General features: G+C 34.2%; 4 protein-coding genes across 4 annotated transcripts; all 4 read left to right on the forward strand.

The window, feature by feature from the left end:
- The first annotated feature begins 801 nt into the window (after window positions 1-801).
- On the forward strand, window positions 802-9053 carry LOC129793743 (uncharacterized). The gene is made up of 9 exons (XM_055834047.1): window positions 802-1044; window positions 1128-1371; window positions 1439-2658; window positions 2724-2887; window positions 3945-4159; window positions 4237-5409; window positions 6719-6937; window positions 7009-8219; window positions 8296-9053. Exons 2-9 carry the CDS (start codon window positions 1160-1162, stop codon window positions 8460-8462), a joined length of 4581 nt encoding a protein of 1526 aa, XP_055690022.1. The 5' UTR covers window positions 802-1044; window positions 1128-1159; the 3' UTR covers window positions 8463-9053.
- Window positions 3847-5888, forward strand: LOC129787721 (probable cytochrome P450 9f2). The gene is made up of 3 exons (XM_055823470.1): window positions 3847-4159; window positions 4237-5447; window positions 5515-5888. The coding sequence occupies exons 1-3, from the start codon at window positions 3948-3950 to the stop codon at window positions 5685-5687; spliced, it is 1596 nt and encodes a 531-aa protein (XP_055679445.1). The 5' UTR covers window positions 3847-3947; the 3' UTR covers window positions 5688-5888.
- A 36-nt stretch (window positions 9054-9089) lies between the features above and the next one.
- LOC129787720 (probable cytochrome P450 9f2) lies at window positions 9090-11227 on the forward strand. The gene is made up of 3 exons (XM_055823469.1): window positions 9090-9408; window positions 9473-10692; window positions 10762-11227. Exons 1-3 carry the CDS (start codon window positions 9197-9199, stop codon window positions 10923-10925), a joined length of 1596 nt encoding a protein of 531 aa, XP_055679444.1. The 5' UTR covers window positions 9090-9196; the 3' UTR covers window positions 10926-11227.
- Window positions 11228-11472: 245 nt separating this feature from the next.
- Window positions 11473-13751, forward strand: LOC129787725 (probable cytochrome P450 9f2). The gene is made up of 3 exons (XM_055823473.1): window positions 11473-11788; window positions 11855-13062; window positions 13118-13751. Exons 1-3 carry the CDS (start codon window positions 11577-11579, stop codon window positions 13282-13284), a joined length of 1587 nt encoding a protein of 528 aa, XP_055679448.1. The 5' UTR covers window positions 11473-11576; the 3' UTR covers window positions 13285-13751.
- Window positions 13752-13753: the final 2 nt, after the last annotated feature.

The raw sequence follows: 13753 nt of genomic DNA on the forward strand, positions 1-13753 counted from the left end.
GATTTGTTTTTCAAGGCTTCCGGTGTTCGTAAGAAAAAATTCCCGCTTACCCAAGGAAAAGCAGCAATTAAAGCCAAATGCTTTCGACCCTAATAGCGGGTCTTCTTCAGTGGATGAAAGGACATATTTATTCAAAGATTTAACATAGGTTTTTTACATAAATTTACATGATTTTTAACAATTTCTAGAACAAGAGTGAGTGAGGAGGAGTTCTTTAAAGATTTATTGTTGTTATAGAAATTGTTAAAAATCATGTAAATGTATGTATGTAAAAAACTTATGTTAAATATTTAAATAAATGTGTCCTTTCAGCCACTGAAGAAGACCCGCTATTAGGGTCGAAAGCTTTGGCTTTAATTGCTTCTATTCAAAAAGCTGGGAAATGCCATCGTATTTATACTTCTCGCGTAAAGCTTTAAGCTCTCAGAAGCTTTTCTTTGTAGATGAAACTGAGACTATTGTAGGTAATAAAAATAAATATACATTAACATCATTTATGTTATTAAAATATTTTAATTTTCAATCATTTCCATTCTATTTCCATCCTATGCTAGACTCATGCATAATTTATTGAAACACCGAGCCTAACACTATGCTAAAAGAAGATCAAGTTCTGTGCTACGTTACATTCTAATACACAAACCAACCAACTAAATTACGCCCCAGCTATGAAATATTGCTTTTCGTTGATGAAATTATATCTTTTTGCTATGTATTCCATCGCGATTAAGCGGTGAATGTGTGTGGAAATTTTTCAGAGGTTTCATCAAGAAGTCACAAGCGAATTTCATCAGTCTCTCCGGTGAGTTCAGCATTACCGTATCTCTACTCAATTTCTTCTTCGGGCAAAGTTTACCTAATCTAATCGGGGAGACTGTTGTGTTGTAGATATTTTTTATCACCCAAAACACAGGCTTGGTTGTATATAAAGCATCAGAAGAAAATTCCCTGCTTTAGTTCTAAAAGAGAATTTCATAAAATTGGCAGGAAAAACTCTTGATACCGGTTTCCAAAGTCTTGGGAGCTTTTTCTTCTGCAAAGAAAGTAAGTTTATCCACCATTATTTGCAATGAGTCAGAGTGTAAAAAATATTTAACAAAAAGTTGGTTTTATGTATGTTTTTCCAGTCTGGTGAATTTCGCAATATTTCTCCCAAATCATGTTGTTTGAGCTTTTGCTCTTGGTGATTGTGGTCTTCTTGGCTAAATGGATCATTGAACGAGGATACAAAAATGAGAACTACTTCAAGGATAAGGGGATTAAGCACTTGAAGCCTAAATTTATTTTGGGAAATTCTGCAAATTTATTCTTGCGCAAAAAAACCATTTTGGATTTCTTCAGAGATGCATACTTTGAGTTTCCCAATGAGAAGTAAGTTTAAGTCAATATCTCTTTGTTATCAGAGTTATGATTTCTATGTATTGTGGTTTATTTTCAGAGTTATGGGAATGTTTGAATTCCGTACGCCGGTGTACATTGTAAGAGATCCGGAACTCGCAAAACAAGTGGGTGTGAAGGAGTTCGATAGCTTCACTGATCATCGAAGCGTTATTAACAAAGATGCTGATCCTGTCTTCGGGAAATCCTTAATTTCACTCAAGGGAGACGAATGGCGAGATATGAGAGCCACCCTTAGTCCAGCTTTTACAGGAAGTAAAATGCGGTTGATGTTTGAACTTGTGTCCGAATGTGCCAAGCAAATGGTTGGCTTTATTAACACAGAGACGAAGGCTAAAGGGATTCAAACGTACGAGATGAAGGACTTCTTCTCCAGGATGTCCAATGATGTCATTGCAACATGTGCCTTTGGGATTCAAGTTAACTCCCTTGAGCATCAAAGTAATGAATTCTATGTCAATGCCAAGGAGATGATGAACTTCACAAAACCCCTGCGCTTGATCAAATTTATTCTCTTCATGGTGTTTCCTAAATTTTTCGAGATAACAAAAATTAGGCTGATACCCGAAAGCTTAAGTGGGTATTTTAAGAATGCTATCTTTGGTGCCATGAACTACCGTGAGAAGCACAATGTTTTCCGCCCAGATATGATAAACTTACTAATGGAAGCTAAAAAGGGGAAACTCTCTCATCAAGCTGCGGAACATCATCATGATTCAGCTGGATTTGCAACAGTTGAGGAGTCAGATGTGGGCAAGAAAGAAGTCAAGAAAACCCTTTCGGATGATGATATCCTAGCTCAATGCTTCCTTTTCTTCCTGGCTGGTTTTGAGACAGTCTCCGTGGCAATGTCCTTCATCACCTACGAACTCGCAATAAATCCAGAGATTCAAGAGAAACTATATCGTGAAATTCTAGAGACGAATGAAGAATTGGGCTCAAAATCTCTCAATTACGACACCATCCAGAAGATGAAGTATATGGATATGGTGATCTCAGAGCACCTACGCAAGTGGCCACCAGCAATTGCAACCGATAGACATTGCAACAAGGATGTCATTGTAACGGACAACAATGGAGTTGAGTACAAGTTCAATAAAGGTGACACCGTCATGATCCCAATGATTGGATTCCATTTTGATCCAAAATATTTCTCCAATCCCGATAAATTTGACCCCGAAAGATTTAATGATGAAAATAAGCATACAATCACTCCGGGAACGTATCTTCCCTTTGGAATTGGACCAAGGAATTGCATTGGTGAGCTTTAATTTAAACTAATTGGGATTTTTTTGGGAAAATTCAATGAAAATGATTTTTTTCAGGTTCACGATTTGCTCTTATGGAAGTGAAAGCTCTTTTGTACTACATCCTTTTGAACTTTACCATTGAACCCAATGAGAAGACTCAGATCCCGCTAAAACTTTCAAAGGAACCAGCTCTAAAGGCTGAGAAGGGAATTCATCTGCAATTCAGACCAAGATCAAAGGCTTAAAGAGCTTTAAAATCATATCAGGTGGATGAAAAAAATATTTTTAATTATCATTGTGTCTCGGAGACAAGAAATATGTCTTTATGTTACATTTTCTAAAGAGAAAAACTATTATCAATAAAATAAATGAAAAAATGTTTACATATTTGTTCTTAATCAAAACAAAGGAAATGTTGGGAAATTCCGCGCATTTTATCATCCATTAAAAATAACATTAAATTGACAATTAAGAGCTTTTAAAAGACATTTATGTGGTATTATTTCCTAAGAAATTTAACGCTCTTTTACTTCCTTCTTAAAACATTTTCTTTGACCCCAAAAAATCAGGATTTTACAATTAATCTAATCTTAACCAATCTGAGATTGATTATAGTGAAGAAATTTGTAAATACCAGGCGCCTCCACTCTCATTGTTATTCTCAATTAATTATATAGGAAATTGAGCTGCTTGGTAAGTCAAATAGTAGGTACTTTATCTTACAATTAGTTTAACTAACTTTTCTTTCATTTTATCAAAGAAATGAGTATTTTGTGCGATTTATTGCAGTTATAGATAGCACAGATGAACACATACAAACCTAATGTACGACGCTGTATTTTTTATGATTTGCATACATATGTATATCATACGGGTAGTCTGTCTCAAGTATCAATGTATAATAAAATAAATAAACATTATTATACAGATTAATTAAGATAACTATACTTTCGTATACATTTTAGATAATATGAGTATCATAGCAACTTCTTAATAAACTTTTTGGCGCCATATGACTTTAATCAATAAAATTCGTCAACACACGCACAATTGTACATAAACATAATACATAGCTAGACTCAAGGTCGCCCATAAATTCTATGTAGGAGTAAAAACACCAACATTTCTATCAACATTGTGCGAGACTGTGCGCACGACTATGCTTCTCGGGTAGTCACATCGCGTCAAATTTTTCATCAGTCTGTGTTTTCCGTGCAAAGCAAGTGGAAGATTTTGCGTTTCTTCGCGAGAAAAGTGAAACTGAATTCTAAAAAAAACTGTTTTTAATCTTTGAAGATAATGTTAACTGAAGTCCTAGTGCTAGTGGCTTTAGCCATAATTATCTACCTAGTTTATCGTGCTGGGACAAAGAATGAAAATTACTTTGTCGAAAGAGGGTTGAAGTTCAAAAAGCCCTTGTTTCTCATTGGAAACTATCTGCCAATTTTTCTGCGGAAAACAAGCTTGTTTGAATATACGAGGGATATAAGTAAGGATTTTCCGAATGAAAAGTAAGAACGTGCAAAAGAAAATTCTTCTAGAATAAATATTAAACATAAATTAAATGTTTCTTTTAAAAAACTTACAGATTGATGGGACATTTTGACTTCCGCCGACCAATTGTGGTTATTCTTGATCCTGAAATTGCAAAGCAAGTGTCCGTTAAGAATTTTGAACATTTCATAAATCACCAAGAGATATTTAGTGAGGCCTTTGATCCAGACTTTGGAAATTCCCTCATTGCTCTCAAAGATCAAAAATGGAAGGATATGCGATCAACTCTCAGTCCTGCTTTCACAGGAAGTAAAATGCGTCATATGTGCGACTTTATCGTTGAAACTTGTGAACAAATGGTGGACTACCTTGAGATGGAAATTGACCTAAAAGGTCCTCAAACACTCGAAGTAAAGGAATTACTTTCCAGAGTAACATTGGATGTGATTGGAACTTGTGCCTTTGGAGTTCAAGTGAACTCCTTCAAGGATACAAAGAATGAATTCTTTATAACAGCCAAAAAGCTAGTCAACTTTCGAAGTAAACTCCTTCAAATTAAATTTCTCATGCTTATGATGATGCCAAAAGTAATGGAGCTCCTCAACATTAAGCTATTTGACAAAACAAGCAAATTTTTCTTAAAAAGTATTGTTCTAAATTCAATGAAAATGCGAGAGGAGAAAAAGATCATTCGTCCTGATATGGTACACCTCCTTATGGAAGCCAAAAAGGGCACTCTAACACATACGGATAATGATAAGGACACTGCAGGATTTGCAACAGTTGAAGAATCCAGCATCGGAATGACAACTACAAAGAGAAGTTGGACCGACACAGAACTCGTAGCTCAGTGCTTTGTTTTCTTCGTTGCTGGATACGAAGGAATAGCCAATGCTGCGAATTTCTTTTTGTACGAATTAATGGTTAATCCTGATATTCAAGAGAAGCTCTACGAAGAAATTACCGAATCCCATCAAAATCTTGAGGGAAAATCATTGAATTACGAAACACTTCAGAAACTAAAATATTTGGACATGGTGGTTTCGGAATTCTTCAGAAAATGGTCAGGACCAGCCCTGGATCGTATCTGTACGCGGGATTTTACCCTGAAGTACGATGGTGATAAGGAGTACACCTTCAAGAAAGGAGATATGATTTGGATTCCAACTGTTACTTATCACCACAACCCTAAATTCTTCCCGGATCCTGAAAAACTCATTCCTGAGAGATTCAGTGATGAGAATAAACATTTAATTCAACCGTTCACGTACGCACCTTTTGGTTTAGGACCAAGAAATTGTATTGGTGAGTTTATTTCTTGATTAATTAGTATTAGATCAATGATTCTAAATGAAAAATATTTAATTCACAGCTTCTCGATTTGCCTTGATGGAGATTAAGTCAATCCTCTACCACGTAGTGCTAAACTTTCACTTGGAACCCACAGAGAAGACCCAGATACCCTTGAAGATGGGTAAAGGTTTTATAGGACCAATATCTGACAAACCAATTTTGATTCAATTACGTCCACGAGAAAATAAATAATTTTATTTTCTTTGATCCGGTATACGTTTATCTATATTACTTATTGATATTTTCAATTAGTTTTATAAATAGAATTGTAGGTATTTTATTTCTTAATCACTGTGTAATGCACAATTTTAATAAAATTAAAATATTGGAGCACTACAAAGCACAAAAATAAGATACTCAGGGTAACCAAAAAATAAATAAGTTTTAATAAAATTTTTGTGTTTTAATTATGATGATTTTGATGAGCTTTTTAAGGCAATAATTTTAATTGCTTTCGACAAACTAAAATTAATGTTTCCGACGAACTATTATTTAATTTTCTTCATGTTTTTTTCGTCGAATTTAACAAAGTTCTTTCTTAGAGCTTTTGTCACCACTCTGGAAGCTTTTATTGGTGGGAAATACTGTTTTTCTTGACTAAAGTAATGCCTAAATTTTCCAAGCTTATACGTGTTAGCTTAAAAAGTTTATTGCAGGTCTTGTAAATTATCTAAATTGGTCTGTATAATTAAATTAGTTTTCTCATGAATTTTCGTTTAATTTATGCTTAGCTTTAATGTATTTTTACATCTATTTTAAAAACGGGGAAACCTTTTCTAGCAAGTCATGCACTGTCAACTATTTTCTCGAATTAAAACATCATGAAATGATCACAAAAAATTCCACAGAATTTGTCAAATCCTAAATATAGTAAAGTTTAAAGTTCATTAATAAAAAACCATAAGAACAGAAAAAAAAGAAAGAAGTCGTGGGAGATGTAATTCAATAGTCGTTCATTAATAAAAATTCTCTAGATATAGCCGACTGGAATTATCTGGTCAACATAAAAGAGACACCAAGGTCGTCAAATTTCAAAGTGTTAAATTATACTACATTGTATGTCACTAATATTCAAAAGAGTGAGGATGTGTAGGTCAAATTGCGCTTTTCCGCAGACACAACATGAAGACTGAGAACTTCCATATAAGTCAGTTAGCTCGGAACAGAGCTCTTGAACAGTTTATTTTTCTGGAAGTGTATTCACCTGGTGCGCAGTAATCAAGACAGATAATGTTATCTGAAGTCATACTCTTGACAGCGATTGCTGCAATTATCTACTTTGTCTACCAACTTGGGACTAAAAATGAAAATTTCTTCTTAGAAAGAGGGCTCAAATTCAAAAAGCCCACATTTCTCGTTGGAAATTACTTGCCAATTTTCTTGAATAAAATAAGCCTGTTTGATTACGTGAAGGACATGCAGAAGGAATTTCCCAATGAAAAGTAATTTTCTATGATCATTGAATGAAAATTCATGATGTAATAATTTTATTCTTTTCTTTTACTCAATACAGATTAATTGGTCATTATGATTTTCGCAATCCAATTGTTGTAATCCTCGATCCTGAAATGGCTAAACAAGTTGCTGTGAAGGATTTTGAAAATTTCGTTGATCATCAAGAACTTTTTAATGAAGAAACTGAGCCTGATTTTGGGAATTCTCTCTTCGCCCTGAGAGGTCAAAAATGGAAGGATATGCGATCAACGCTTAGTCCTGCCTTTACGGGAAGCAAAATGCGCCTCATGTGTGACTTTATCGTTGAAACTTGTGAGCAAATGGTGGAGTTTTTGAAGACAGAAGCAGCAGAGAAAGGCCCCCAAATTCACGATGTGAAACAATTATTAGCCAGATTAACGATGGACGTTATCGCGACGTGCGCCTTTGGATTAAAAGTTAATTCTCTTAAAGATAAAGAAAATGATTTCTTTGTTAAGGCTAAGAGGATGGCTAACTTTCGCAGTGCTCTTATTCAGCTCAAATTTGTCTTATTTAGAATGTGTCCTAAAGTGATGGATTTCTTCAAGATTCCACTTTTTGATGAGAAAAGTAAAAATTATTTGAAAAATATCATTATGAATACAATGAAGACAAGAGAAGAGAATAAGATCGTTCGTCCTGATATGATTCACCTTCTAATGGAAGCTCAAAAGGGTAATCTAACACATACAGACAATGATAAGGACACTGCAGGATTCGCAACAGTTGAAGAGTTCAATATTGGATTGTCGAGCATTAAAAGGAATTGGAGTAATCAAGAAATCACCTCTCAGTGTTTCATTTTCTTCGTAGCTGGGTTTGAAGGAGTTTCTAATGTTGCTGGTTTCATGCTTTACGAAATTATGGCTAATCCTGACATACAGGATAAACTCTACAAAGAAATTTCCGAATGTAACAAGAAATTAGAAGGAAAACCACTGAAATATGAATCCCTTCAGCAATTGAAATACCTGGATATGGTTACTTCAGAGTTCCTTAGAAAGTGGACAGGGCCATTCCTTGATCGTGTCTGTACACGTGATTTTACACTGAAGTACGACGGGAATAGGGAGTATACCTTCAAGAAGGGAGATTTAATTTGGATCCCAAATGTTAGTTTCCACTACAATCCCGAATTCTTCCCTGATCCTGAAAAAGTCATTCCTGAGAGATTCAGCGATGAGAATAAGCACAACATTAATACTGCCGCGTACTCACCGTTTGGTATTGGGCCTAGAAATTGTATTGGTACGTTTCTCGTGTGTTTTTATTACTTTTTTTTAGTTTAGAGAATTTAATTAAAATGTTTGAATCTTTTTTACAGGATCACGTTTTGCTCTGATGGAGCTTAAATCAATCATGTACTACATCGTGTTGAATTTCCACGTTGAAGCCACGGAAAAGACTCAGATTCCAATGAAAATTGCAAAGAGTTTTATTGGACCATTGCCAGAAAAACCTATTCAAATTAAATTCCGCCCAAGGAAATAAAATGAACTTCTAATGAACTAAAGCACTGTGTAAGTGCATAACAAAATATGTATTACCCGAAGAAAAAATGTAAAAAAAATATATAAAATATAGGTACAGTGGGACCCCAGTACAACGACGGCTTGGTTGAACTACTCTCGCGCATTGAAATAATGAGTGTGAAGAGTACATCCGTGTGGTCGTTGTACTGGGGTCCCACTGTATATTAATAGTTGAAAGTTTTTCTTTTATACATTTTTTTATATGAGTTTAATTTAAATTTTTCCTCACGATGAAACAAAAAATACAATTTTTTATCATTTCAGTTTTAAATGTTTGTATTTTTCTTAATAAGAAAAGAATTATGGTTGTTTTAACAAAAGAAAATATTTCCCTTTACAAGTTTAAATATCTAATTAAAAAAATTCCAGTTTAAGCTTAATTTAACTGAATTTGACCACAACAGAGGACAATATTTTTATTTAATCAATGAATTCGGCAAAGTCATGGTCAATAAGACTCCCGCGTATCAATGTTTTATGTACATTATGTATTTACACTGAGAATTGTATGGAATTCAATACACAAGCACCAATAAAAGTAATGAGTTTATGCGTCTCATATTTTTCCAAAACGACGCACTAGTCAGTGTTCGTTCAGCTTTACTCGCGAAGACATCACTGTTGAGAATTTTGTCTGAAGAAAAATTGCTTTAAAAATTTATTTTGAGTGATTACTTTTATCGCAAAGTGACAATGATATTTGCATTTTTGCTATTCACGGCTCTGGCCGCTGCTATCTACTACTTTTATCTCTACGGAACGAGGAATGAGAATTATTTTGCGGAGAAGGGCTTGCCATACGAAAAACCGAGCTTTCTCTTTGGAAACAGCTTAAGGTTGATCACTAAAAAAATTTCCGTGTATGACTTTTTGAAGGATTTCCCGAAAATGTACCCAAAGGAAAGGTAAGAGTGAATTTAAATAATTCTTCCCAGGTCCTATTTCTTACTATCTGTATGATTATTTCAGGATTGTCGGATATTTTGACTTCCGTGATCCTGTTGTAGTTGTGCTGGATCCTGAAATTCTCAAGCAACTTGCAGTCAAGGAGTTTGATAGTTTTTCTGATCATAAAGTAATCCTCACCGATGATGCTGATACGTTATTCTCAAATTCGCTCTTCGCCCTACAAGGACAGAAATGGAGGGACATGAGAGCAACCCTTAGTCCAGCTTTCACAGGAAGCAAAATGCGTCTCATGAGTACTCTTATTGTGGAGATTTGTGAACAAATGGTGGATTATCTGAAGGAAGAAGTTAAGGCGAAAGGTCCTCAAACATACGAAGCTAAAGAATTATTCTCCAGATTAACTTCAGATATAATTGGAACGTGTGCTTTTGGTATAAAAGTTGACTCCCTGAAGGACAAGGAGAATGATTTCTTTGTGAATGCAAAGAAAATGTTTAGCTTCACTAATGTTCTAATGCAATTTAAATTTGTACTCTTCAGAGTCTGTCCAAAATTAATGATGGCACTGAAGATAACACTTTTTCGCGCAGACAGCCGAACTTTTATGAAGAGTCTTGTCGTAGATACAATGAAGGTCAGGGAAGAGAAGAAAATTGTTCGTCCCGATATGATTCATCTACTCATGGAAGCTCAGAAAGGTAATCTGACTCATACTACAAATGAAAAGGACACTGTAAATTCTGCAGGTTTTGCCACTGTTGAAGAATCCGAAATTGGCAAAACTGCTGCGAAAAGAGTATGGTCAGAGGATGAAATTGTCGCTCAGTGCTTCCTCTTCTTCTTGGCTGGATTTGATACTTCATCGACAGTCTTGAGTTTTGCCATCTACGAAATTATGGTTAATACCGATGTTCAGGAAAAACTGTTTGAGGAAATTTCTGAAACAAATCAAAACTTAGGTGGAAAGCCTCTAAAATATGAAACTCTGCAAAATCTTAAATATTTGGATATGGTAATTTCTGAGACTCTCAGAAAATGGCCAGCAGCCCCAGTTGTTGATAGAGTCTGCAACAGAGATTTTACCCTGAAGTACGACAATAAGGAATACACATTTAGGAAGGGTGATGTCTTCTGGATTCCAATGGTTAGTTTCCATCGTAATCCTGAATACTATCCAGAACCCGATAAGTTTGATCCTGAACGCTTCAGTGATGAAAATAAATCATCAATTAATCCTGCAGCGTACGTCCCATTTGGAGTAGGACCAAGAAACTGCATTGGTGAGTCTTAAAAATCATAATCAGCTTCAATTTAAATAATATTTAAAATGGTTTTCTTGTTTATTACAGGCTCTAGATTTGCTTTGATGGAACTAAAATCAATCTTGTACTATTTGATTCTTAATTTTCGCCTGGAACCAACAAGCAAGACTCAAATTCCGTTAAAATTGGCTAAAAATATGTTTGGATTGCAAACTGAGAATGGAATTCACGTCTCTTTCCGCCCACGCTAAGGATTCTTTTATGAATTTAAATTTTGAGTCAATATAAAAAGTTTTAAAAAAATAATAATAAATAAATAAAAATATTTTTGAATATTATTGTATAAAATTTATTTTAATGAAAAGATTTTTTACTAGATTTTAATAACGAATTTTCCAATTATTAGAACTTTTTTCATAATGTAAAATGTAAAAATATTTTTAAAAAAGTACAGGAAATAATTATTTCAGAGCAATAAATACTTCTAAAATTCAATTTTATTACTCACATGCAATTAAATCATTAAATTCTAATAAAAACATGCTGAAACGTCGCTCAATGTTAACACAATTCTTTCCTCTCAATGTGGTGAATGTTGTGACTCCCCTTCCTCTTCATACACACATCAAATTCCTACAACTACTAAGCCAAATCTATATGGCTATGTGTTAACATACATAAGTATGCTTATATTATGTGGGTGTTTGGATTCTATGTATTAATAATTTTGTAAACATAAAGAACACATAGTAATACAATATTCCGTCGCAATAGAAGCGGTATAAGAACTATCGGCCAGTCTCTTTTTAGCTGTGCTCGTGAGAACATATCGATTAATAAGAACAAGAAAAGTGTCTGCTAGTAAAATTAATTCTGAGAAAGATTATTATCTATTATTAGCGATGATTTTACCTTTTCTTCTATTTACGGCCATTGCCGTTGCAATCTACTACATATACACGTATGGAACGAAAAATGAAAATTATTTTCTCGAAAGAGGAATTCCTTTTCGCAAACCGATGTTTATCTTTGGGAACTCCTTCAAGTTGGTAATTAGAAAATTATCTGCCTTCGAATACGTACGAGACATGTCTAAATATTTTCCCGGAGAGAAGTAAGATTTACAGTTAATCGCGTTGAAAAATCTTTAAAATTTTTATAAAACTTTTATTTTCAATAGGCTTGTTGGAGTGTTTGATTTCCGAGATCCTGTTGTATTTATGCTTGATCCTGAAATTGTTAAGCACCTCTGTGTGAAGGAGTTTGATAGTTTTACTGACCACAGAAAAATAATTAGCGAAGATTCTGATCATCTTTTTGCCAATTCGCTCTTTGCCTTACAAGGCCAAAAATGGAAAGACATGAGAGCAACTCTGAGCCCTGCTTTCACAGGAAGTAAAATGCGCCAAATGTGTGATCTTATCGTTGAGATTTGTGAACAAATGGTGGCATTTCTCAAGGAAGAAGTAGAAGAGAAAGGTCCTCAAATTTACGAAGCTAAAGAAGTATACTCCAGATTTGCAACTGATGTCATTGGAACGTGTGCTTTTGGAATTAAAGTTGATTCTTTAAAGGACAAAGAGAATGATTTCTACAAAACAGCACAGAAGATGTTTAATTTTTCCAATATTTTGGTTCTAATTAAATTTGTGCTCTTCCGTCTTGTTCCTATGGTTATGAAATTCTTCAATATTCAACTTTTTGATGAAAAATGCAGAAGTTTTCTCAAGAATTCCGTGCTTGATACAATGAAGGTCAGAGAAGAGAAGAAAATTATTCGTCCTGATATGATTCATCTCCTTATGGAAGCCCAGAAGGGTAATCTGACTCATACAACAATTGAAAATGATACAGCAGGATTTGCAACGGTTGAGGAATCCCACATTGGCAGGAGTAAAGCAAAGAGAACGTGGTCTGAAGATGAAATTGTGGCTCAATGCTTTCTCTTCTTCTTAGCTGGATACGACACAATATCAAATATGTTGAGCTTTACCACATACGAAATAATGGTTAATCCTGATATCCAGGAGAGACTCTTTGAGGAAATATCTGAGACAAACTCAAACCTTGATGGAAAGTCTCTGAAGTATGATACTCTGCAAAATCTGAAATATTTAGATATGGTGATTTCAGAGAGCCTTAGAAAATGGTCAGCTCCAGCGGTAGATAGGGTTTGTAACCGAACATTTACCCTCAAATACGATAATAAGGAATACACCTTTCACAAAGGCGATGTCTTCTGGATTCCAATTGTTGGCTTCCACCATAATCCTGAATATTTCCCCAATCCAGAAAAGTTTGATCCTGAACGATTCAATGATGAAAATAAATCATCAATAAATCCTGCAGCGTACATTCCCTTTGGCGTTGGACCTCGTAATTGTATTGGTAAGATATTATATAACAAGTTTTAAAGTTTGTATAAAATAAAATTCTCTTCTAGGTTCTAGGTTTGCATTGATGGTCCTTAAGTCTATTTTGTACTACTTGATCCTGAATTTTCACATAGACGTTACCGAAAAAACTCAAATTCCTGTTAAACTGGCTAAAAGTCTATTTGGCTTGCAGTCAGAACGAGGAATTCACGTTTCTTTCCGACCAAGACGCTAAAAATATTTGAATGAAGAATCATCAAAAACATAAAATATTCTTAACATTACTCATTAATAAAACATAAATGTTTGTGATGTAAGCATACGTACTGTGTAAATTCAATGGCAGATATAAAGTTCAATGAATGTTGTCACGTTTATTTTATCAGTCTGTTTGATAAGCGAGATTGCAAATATTGCAATTCATTTTTCAAATTAAATATTACGTCTCTTCTTAAAATAGAGAGAAAAATTTGTTTTTGGTTTTTGTTTTTAGGACTTACAGCTGTCTTAAAAAATATATATTATTTATTAATTTATTGAATAAAAAAATAGAAATAATTTGCTCTCATCAAAATAAACCAAAAGGTAAATCAAATTAAAATGAATTAAAAGAAATTCGACGCCAAAGATAAATCGTACCTATTTGTCTATTTATTGTAATTTTTGATCAAATTGAATAAATAAATTGATTTCAGAAAAAAAGC

Source organism: Lutzomyia longipalpis, chromosome 1 (genome assembly GCF_024334085.1).
Source record: "Lutzomyia longipalpis isolate SR_M1_2022 chromosome 1, ASM2433408v1".
In the NCBI taxonomy this organism is placed as follows: domain Eukaryota; kingdom Metazoa; phylum Arthropoda; class Insecta; order Diptera; family Psychodidae; genus Lutzomyia; species Lutzomyia longipalpis.